This window comes from Palaemon carinicauda, chromosome 8 (genome assembly GCF_036898095.1).
Source record: "Palaemon carinicauda isolate YSFRI2023 chromosome 8, ASM3689809v2, whole genome shotgun sequence".
NCBI lineage: Eukaryota > Metazoa > Arthropoda > Malacostraca > Decapoda > Palaemonidae > Palaemon > Palaemon carinicauda.
The window spans coordinates 7,616,328-7,626,287 of record NC_090732.1 but is presented as its reverse complement, the minus strand read 5'-3'; the positions used below and the strand labels follow the sequence as shown (position 1 = coordinate 7,626,287).

Below are 9,960 nucleotides of genomic sequence, written 5' to 3'. Positions count from 1 at the left end.
GCCAAGCTACAACCCTAGTTGGAAAAGCAAGATGCTATAAGCCCAAAGGCTCCAACAGGGAAAAATAGCCCTGTGAGGAAAGGAAATAAGGAAATAAATAAATGATGATAATAAATTAACAATATATCATTCGAAATTAAAATGAAATATTTTAAGAACAGTAACCTGCTAATTATATATATTTTGTGGTGTTTTAGTAGATAGTTCTCTACGAAAAAGGTAATTTTGTACTGTTTTTTTTATGTATTTATATTTTTCATGTTTTTTATTTTGATTTATTTATTAATTTTAAACGTTAGCGTAAGCAACTAAAATATTTTGTTGCTAAGCCTTTTGCATATTAAGGCACTTTTTTTTAGGCGCTCAAAGATGAGAGCTCAGTAAATACAGCAGAGAAAGGGGTACACGAGGCAAATCAACCCAGATACACCTGTTCGCGGACTTACAAAAGGTGTTCTCCCTAACTCACGTGACGTCACGATTTGGCGGTCATCCAAGATGGCGGCTTGACGTGGGACGAGATTAGCTGAGGAGTTAAGATGAATCCCCTGTCGAACATTTTAACTACCTCTGACGATGATAGTGAAGACGAGAAGCCTTGTTGATATGTCTAATTACCGACCTTCTTTTCAATTCTACATCAGAAGGAAGGAAAGAACGCTCTTGCTGATAATGAGTAAATTGTAATTTTGCCACTTATTTTTCCCGTTTTTTTTTTTATTTTATGTATTTTTCCGGTGGTTTATTATTGCATTGATTTGAATTTTAAATTTGAGAGTGATCAGGTTTTCTTCAAACCTACTAGAGGAATACGTTTATTTTTGTAATAGACATGTCTCATGTATCAATGTACGTGTACAGTATGTTTTTTTTCTTTATGTAGTTTTAAGACAAAACTACATCTGAACATCATTAGTTTTGTTATCTCCGCCAACGAAGTTGGAGAGGTTATATTTTCACTGTTAGTTTGTTTGTTTGTTTGTATGTGTGAACAACCTCCTGGGCACAATTTTACTTATAGAGTATTGAAACTTTCAGGTATTAATTCTTATATTGAGACGTGTAACTGATTCAATTTTGAAAGACCTATGTCAAGATCTTTTTGTGTGTGAATACCTGCCTGGCCACAATTTTACTCATAGAGTAGTGATACCTTTAGGGATTAGTTGTTATGTTGAGACGTGAAAGTGATTAAATTTTGAAAATCCTAGGTCAAAGGTCAAGGTCAAGGTCGAGCAAAGGGCCGAGAAATAAGCTGCCAAGGTGGAGTTCTGCGCTCTATTGAATGCCCCTCTAGTTGTTAAATATTTGAATTCCTATTCACCCACAAATTTTTGACGACCATAGTAATCTTGTAAAAAAAAAAATTTAATTCGTATTTTTTATTTTATTATTATTATTATTATTATTATTATTATTATTATTATTATTATTATTATTACTTGCTAAGCTACAACCCTAGTTGGAAAAGCAGGATGCTATAAGCCCAGGTGCCCCAACGGGGAAATAGCTCAGTGAGGAAAGGAAAAAAGAGTAAAGGAAATATTTTAAGAATAGCAACAACATTAAAATATTTCTTGTATAAACTATAAATTTTCAAGTGGATGGACCCCTGTCTATCTGCCTGTCGGCCTTTCTGTCCCTCTTTCGGTGAAGACATTATCTCTCTTGGGATTCCTACCAGACAGGCTCTGCTGTTGCAGGAGCAAGGGTCTGTTTGTTTACTTCGGCGGCGTTCGCTGTTGTTGGTATTAGAAGGGCACCGTTTGTTACTCTAGGTTTTTGTCGACGTTGTGTTATGAGGCCACATCCTGTACCATCCTATTATGTAACCGTATGGGCCAATTTGTTTCGAGAAGTACAGGTAGATTATTTCATAAGATATACCCTTTCCGGCTTCGATCTTCTTCTATTAACGTGTTATTTCCCCATTTTGTATGGGGCAAGCGGGGTTGCCTTCATTTTGAAGGACTTTGCCTTGGTTTTGGGGGTAGACCGTAGACCCAATCGGCTGCCCTGCCTGACATCGCTTAGACCCTGGTAGCATATGTGTTATACTAGTCACCACCGTCCTTCCTCCTAGCAGCGAGGAGTTATACTATTATTATTATTACAAGCTAGGCTATAACCCCAGTTGGAAAATCAAGATGCTATAAACCAAACGGCTCCAATAGGGAAAAGATAGCCCTGTGAGGAAAGAAAACAAGGAAATAAACTACAAGAGAAGAATAAACAATCAAAATGAAATATTTCAAGAACTATAAAAACTTTAAAAAAAAAAAATAACAAGAGGAAGAGAAATAAGATAGAACAGCATGCCCGAGTGTACCCCCAAGCAAACTGTAACTCTTTTATGCAATTTTCTAGAATGCATGTGGTAATTTATTCCATGTTGACTGATTTTTTTTTTTTAGTGTTTGTGCGTAATTCAAACACCTTCGTCAAATTTCATGAAAATATTTGCTTTTTTCCATAAATAGTAATTAAAATCCACGACTACATTTTGTAGTTTTCATAGTAACCCCTTCCTTTGCTTCTGGTTCCAGCTGGATCAAACTCTGAAATACAGAAACTTCTGTGTCCTTCAAGTCCAAGACCAGTCGGAACTTTGTAACTGCTACGATTGTCAATCTAATAAAATTCCAAGACCAGTCAGTGACACTTTTCGTAACTGGACTATTAAATTGTGTGTCAAATCAAATTTTAAGACCAGTCTGTTATTATACATTCCGCTATACAGTCTACTTGTTGTCTCTCATGTCTATAATAAAGTCTGTGTATAACTCGAACTACATATTCAGGATGCCATGAAACTCCAAATCAATCAATCAATCAAACTACAATACATATCCTATGTGAGTCGTTGATGTAGTTGGTTAGCGATTTACATTTTGATCCTTTACAAATATTTGATATTAGATTTTCAATAGGTTTGGTCACATTAGTCTGGACAATTGCTAGATTACTATTTATATGTTAGTTTAGCGCGACTGTCTTCAAAAGTGTACGCATATTTATAGTAGATTTTAAAGGATATGGAAGAAAGAGAAACGTGCAAAGTATAGAGAGGGTTGAGGGTTGGGGTGGATCTACCGACAGAAGTTGTAGTGGTAGGTCAAAGAATCCTTAGCAAATTTGTAAATTGTAGAGACTGTATCTTCATGTATGTACTTCTTTTTAATTTTCTTATTGTTTATGTATAGAAACTTTTGATTTTAACTATCTTATTAAAATTGCAGTCATACTTTTAGGAATGTTTAGGATATAATGCTTTAATTTGTATAAGATTAAAACTTTTTTACACTTTTGTTCGTGGTATATCTGATTGGATGAATTCATAAGCACGCAATAAGTTACGTTTCTGTCGTAACTTATAAACTTGAAGATCATATGGAATATTTCTTTAAATCTCTCGAGTTGATACATAAGTTTTGTAACATTGGACAACACTATGTCTTATTACCTCTGCCAACGAATTTGGAAGGGGATTATGGGTTGCTGTGGCCTGATTGGTAAGGTCTCTGCCTGGTGTTTGCTAGTCGGGGGTTCAAGTCCCGCTCAGACTCGTTAGTGCCGTTAGTGTCTGCAATCTTACCCTCTTTGGGAGCTAAGTTTGGGGGTTTGGGGGAGCCTATAGGTCTATCTGCTGAGTCATCAGCAACCACTGCCTGGCCCTCCCTGGTCCTAGCTTGGGTGGAGAGGAGGCTTGGGCGCTGATCATATAATATATGGTCATTCTCTAGGGCATTGTCCTGATTGCTAGGGCAATGTCACTGTCCCTTGCCTCTGTCATTCATGAGCGACCTTTAAAACCTTTAAACTCCTGTTTGTGTGTGTGTTTGTGAACAACTTCCTGGCAACAATTTTAGAGTAATGAAACTTGTAGGGATTAACCGTTATGTGAAAAGCTGGAAATGCTTAAATTTTTGAAGGTCAAGGTTAAAGGTCAAGTTCACGGTCAAGCGAAAGGTCGAGAAAGGATCTGCCGCGTTGGAGGTCTGCAATCTACTGAGTGCCCCTCTGGTTAGTGACTCCGTCTCCTTATTTAGCCTTAATTGGTCATTAATAGATACAAATCCTCTCCACGAAATATATATTTCCCTTGGAATTGGTGGATAAAAGACATAAATTTTGCAAGGTGATATTGTTGATATAAGAAATTTTAAAAGTTTAGATATTTTTCATTTTTATTTTGGGCAAATGAATTATATACAGCCGTTTTCTTCAATGCTATTTGCAGTTGCTCCAAATGAATAATTCTTTATTTTTAGAAAGGGGAAAAAAGTTTGCAATATTTTCGACAACAGAAAGCAAAACATTTTTAGCTTTAGTGAGTCACTTACCTTCCGGCTCTAGTTGAATCTAACTTTAATTGTCAAAGGAATAAAGAAAATGATTTTATATTATGTTATATTATGTATATATGATATATTTTATATTATAAATTATAGCCTCCTGGCTAGTACAGTGTTTGCCTAGCATTCGCATGGCAGCAGATCGATCCCCGCCTTGACCGTGATGTTAAACTGTTTACTGGTGAGGTCACTGCTGTGGTTGGGCACCGCAGTGAGGGTTTGGGCTTTCCCGGCTGACGTTCTGGTGAGCATCTATTCTGATGAAACCTTTAACCGTTAATAAGATGAAATATGTACTTGTTATTGATAGCTGTAGTAGTGAGTTATCTCCTCTTTTCTTTCTTATGTGGAGGAATGTTGCCTGGTATTTTGGTCTCAAGTGTTATTTAGTTTGAAGACGAAATATGCACCAGTCATTGAAAACGTTTCTTTCAATGTCAGAAGAGACACGGCCATTGGTCGAGTGCAGTTATTTAATGCAACAATAAACATCGAAGACGCCACGCTTTTATTCCTTATTTTTGTCTACTTGATACACACAAACGTACATACACACACTAGGATAACACACATATATGATTTGTAGATGTATTTGTATGTATGTGTGTGTCCGTTGTGTGTGATGTGAATTCTTGCATTCCTTTTTTGTTTACTTTCTTTTAACACAGAATTTTCGTTCCTAATTTCTATCTAATTTATGTCATTTTTTCATCGCGAAAGTTCTTTGTAGGTGTCAAGCCCCTGACTTCTTTCCATTTGAATTATTTTTCCTGTTCTCCACCAAAAAAAAAAAAAAAAAATAAATAAATAAATCACGGCAAAGCCTAAAGATAAAGCTATGTCTTAGAAACAAATGGTTATATAAAAGAGAACTCAGTTGCATCAATTTGTTGTTGTTTGTACAAGATCACATAATTTTTTTACTATCGAAGATCCTAACACTTTAATGGTAAATAACAGAGCAGGATATCTTTACAAGATTACGAAATAGTGGACATGGTTTTGTATAATCTTGAAGTGATTATAAGGCTCAGATCTTTGGCAGGGCCTCGACGAGATGATTTTGTGGAAGGGTAATTAACTGATTGATTGTGAAGAGAGTTTCAGTATTAAACATTACGTGAGTGAATCCGATTAGTCAAGTCATTCTTTCAAAATAAAAAGTGCCTCTTTCCATTATGAAATTGTACCACACGTGTTTCATACACGCTCATACAATGTAATGTTGTTGTTTTTTTTATCTCTCGCTCGCTCCCGCACTGATAATAGAACAACCTGATGAAGCTTGCCATCGCATGTTTTAGATTGTTTAAATATTTGTGACCTTGTTGCTCTCAACTCCTTGTGTATAAACTCGTTATCTGTTGAATAAACTTGACTTTCATTCACCTCGCCTGGCGAGAGGAAGAGTACCCCTGGATACAATCCAGTTTATAGCCCGTAGGCAAGAACTTGGAATGGGAAGGAATAAGGAAAAAGAAGAAAGGGAAGTACAGGAGAAGATTAAAAGAGAGGGGCAGACCCTCGTTCGATGTTTGGTAAGATTAGGAGCCACCTGAAAGTGCAGGTGACTAAGATTGAAAAAAGAAAAGACAGGCAAGGAGAGGAAGGGATTTTTGGTTCTCGCAATGTATAGCCCTGTTGCATGGAGTATGTATGTCTGGACACTATTTCGATGGTTAAAATAAAGATTATGATTGGTGAAAAGTTATGATGTTCCCCGCACAGAATTTTTGGCAATTCACTGACCGCCCAAGACTCCAGGCCACCCCCAAGGAAGATATGTTCAAATAAGTGGGAAAGTATTATTCCTAACTTGAATGAATAGCAGTAAAACACGTTTATATTCCTCAACAAAGGGTTTATTAGGTCATGTTCTGTAAATGTAAAAAAGCTGCGCATAAAGACGAGAGAGAGAGAGAGAGAGAGAGAGAGAGAGAGAGAGAGAGAGAGAGAGAGAGAGAGAATTAACGTGAAGGATAATTTACGTGTCGTCAACGTGTTTAAATATTATAGATAAGGTATCTGTGATTTGTTTCTTAATACAGTATACTGAGTCGAAGGTCATTCTATCCTCTAGATCAAATATCACGTAATGTATGTTTATATATATATATAATGTGTGTGTTTGTATATATATATATATATATATATGAGAGAGAGAGAGAGAGAGAGAGAGAGAGAGAGAGAGAGAGAGAATTAACGTGAAGGATAATTTACGTGTCGTCAACGTAATTAAATATTATAGATAAGGTATCTGTGATTTGTTTCTTAATACAGTATACTGAGTCGAAGGTCATTCTATCCTCTAAATCAAATATCACGTAATGTATGTTTATATATATATAATGTGTGTGTTTGTATATATATATATATATATATATATGAGAGAGAGAGAGAGAGAGAGAGAGAGAGAGAGAGAGAGAGAGAGTGGGGAGTCTTAATGTAGCATATGTGGAATTTTGGTGAATTTTTATATACAGTGGTAGAATGGAACAGAATAAGATTCTCTACTCACGACGAATTGACTTTATTTGCATTTTTTTTTCTCTTGCACTTTCCTTTCACTACATGTTTAGGGTTGAGTAACCAAATAACCCAATATTAAGGGAAGAAAATTTAAAGAGGATTTATTAATTAATTTCCTGTAGCTAGTGTCAAAGAAGTCATTTGTTAATGGTAAGAGAAAACTGATGTCAAACTCTGACAAATGGCATACCATTCTCTCATGTCTCAGTGTGGTCAGTGAACTGAATTACCATTGTTGTAATAGCAATTGCAGGTGAAGTACAGTTTTACCGCTATAGTGTTTTTATGTTACTTAACGTCATTTATTAATGTTCGCTATATTAAGTAAATTTCTTGCGCATTGTCAACTCCAACAACAGTGCTATGCACAAAGATTTAATGTCCTTCATTTATAATGGACGACTTTTTCATGTTTTATTAGACCAAAGACAATATGTTCTGTTCATTTATGTTATGTGTTGTTATTAGCGTGTGAATAAATACGGTGTTTGTTTTTTATGCCTTTTTTTATCATCATCATCATCATCATCATTAGCGAAGCTATAACCCTAATTGGAAAAAATGGATGCTATAAACCCAATAGCTCCAACAGGGAAAAATACCCCATTGAAGAAAGGAAACAAGGAAATAAACTACAAGGGAAGTAATGAACAAGTAATGTAAAATATTTTAAGAACATTAACAACATTGAAATATATCTAATTTATAAACTATAAAGAGAGACTTCATGTCACCCTGTTCAACATAAAAACATTTTGCAAATTTGAAAATATGAAGTTCCACTGATTGAACTGCCTGATTAGGAAGATCATTCTGCAATTTGGACATAGTTGGAATAAACTTCTGTGCAACAAACTATTTCTTCCACTTGAAGTTTTCTTTTTTAACGTTACTCTTGAGTTGTTCTTTTTGCAATGTTAATGAAATGTTAATTCAGAATGTTATCTCCTTTTTCAAGTTCTCTATTTTATTTTCTGAGCGACTTTAGATTTCTTTTGATTGTCAGTTACAAATTACTGCAAAATAGTGTTATCATTTTTTTATTATCAATTGTGAGCGAGATGCACTGTTTTTCACGATATTATTGATGAGTGGTAAGTATCCATTTCAGTACTATACCTACAGCATTGTCTCTTATAAAGTACACACGCGCGCGCGCACACACGATGAAATTATAAATGATCCTCCAGTCGTCTTACTTATTTTTAAGTGGCAATAGTTTTAAGTGACCTTGAAATTCACTGACAGAATTTCCCTTTCTTTTGTCTTTCAGGAAGACGTGTCAGAGCTGCAAATGTACCAGGGAACTCCATGATGTCTACCACGAGGATTGGGTCAATGTACGCGAACGTCTCGGTCTTGGAGACACTTTAGGGTAAGTGGAAGGGGCTTTTAAGTTTTTCAAGTTTTAAGAGAATAAAGTTTATTCTTTATTAATATTAGCCAACCAAGGGTGGTGAGGTTATTCATTCATTTGTTGTCTGTTAAATTACATATTTAGTAAGTACATTCCGTAATATTATAGGATTTACCGAACAGGTGTTCATTGTAGGGTAGTACCCCAATTTCTTGAATACGATGTTCGTATTAGTATATTCAAAGCATATCTATTCTAAAAGAAAAAAAGTGTATCATTTATAAGTGACGAAATGTAAGGGGCTAGAATATCCAAGAGAAATTGCAGCTTAATTATACTGACTGGTTTATTGATGATATATTAACCAAGTGAAGCTCCAAATACTTCTTGTATGAATTTAATTTAAATAAACGAAGTTGGAAGGTGGTTATGTTTCCGCCCATGCTTGTGTGCTTGTGTGTGAACAGCTTCCTGGCCCCAATTTTAATCGTAGAGTAATGATACTTGCAGGAATTAACTTTTGTAAAAATTTGAAATTATTAAATTTTGGAAGGTCAAGGTCATGGTCGAGCAAAATGTCAGTTCACGTAATCAGCCATAAGTTTGGACATCGTTGTCACCGAGACATCAAACTTGATTCATATTTGAGTATAGGAAAATCCACGCCAATTAATATATGTTAAGGTTAAAAGTCAAGGTCAAGGTCGAAAAAAGGCCAAGAAATAAGCTGCCGCGGCGGAGGTCTGCGCTCTACTGAAAGCCCCTATAGTTTCATATGTAAACATCTACTAATCAACTTCTGTAGACCATATTGTTGGAAGCAATTGACACTGACAAATAATTCTATTCAACCGGCTGCTGCTTTGTTTATTTGCGTAAATCTTGTACTTCTTTGTGATTATTTCTTCTTATGAATAGAGTTTTAAATTTTTTTTTTATTTTTTCATTTTCACTGAAGTCCGGTAGAAAAACTTTCGCTGACCTTGCCTCTTTTGAAACTATAATTTATCTTTTTAGAGAATGAACGGTATTATATACTATTTTAACTCTTAATTTATTGTTATAAACAGGCAAACTCTTGTTTGAAATATTAAATTATTATATTACTTTTCTGTTTGAAAAAATGAAATTGGCTCTTTCAATAGTAGACGCTTCAAAGAGTGATATGTAAGAATAATTAATTTTAAGAATAATTTCCTATAAAGAATGTTAAAATCATTATTATGACTGAGCTTACTATTGATAAGCCATGCAGTAAACTCTACGCTCATTTCACATAAGTCTTAAGTATCACAATAATGTAATTTATCTTAATTTGATGAATCCAGTATGGAATTTTAAGCGTTCAGTCACAAGCCTCTTGTTAATGCATCGTCCTATCGTCCTGAAATGCCGATAACCATTTAGCTTGATAACTAGTAGACTGTGAAAAAAAGAACAATGTTGCACCTTGGATGACAGTGGACTTTTCAATGACTCACACGCGCACACATACATACATACATACATACATACATACATACAAATATATATTATATATATATATATGTATATATACATATATATATATATATATATATACTGTGTTGTATATATAATATATATATATATTTATATATATATATTTATATATATTTATATATAAATATATATATACTATATATGTATATATATATATATATATATTACATGAATTTTAATGGTTCCATATGAATTGAC

At 34.5% G+C, this 9,960-nt stretch overlaps 1 protein-coding gene across 4 annotated transcripts in view; it reads left to right on the top strand.

The window, feature by feature from the left end:
• LOC137644817 (uncharacterized) overlaps positions 1–8,263 on the top strand; it is a 78,253-nt gene extending 69,990 nt beyond the window's left edge. For all 4 annotated transcript variants that reach the window (XM_068377707.1, XM_068377704.1, XM_068377705.1 and 1 more), the window contains exon 3: positions 8,158–8,263. In XM_068377707.1, coding sequence (XP_068233808.1) covers positions 8,158–8,263 — 106 coding nt within the window. The remainder of the gene's footprint in view (positions 1–8,157) is intronic.
• The last annotated feature ends 1,697 nt before the right edge of the window (positions 8,264–9,960 follow it).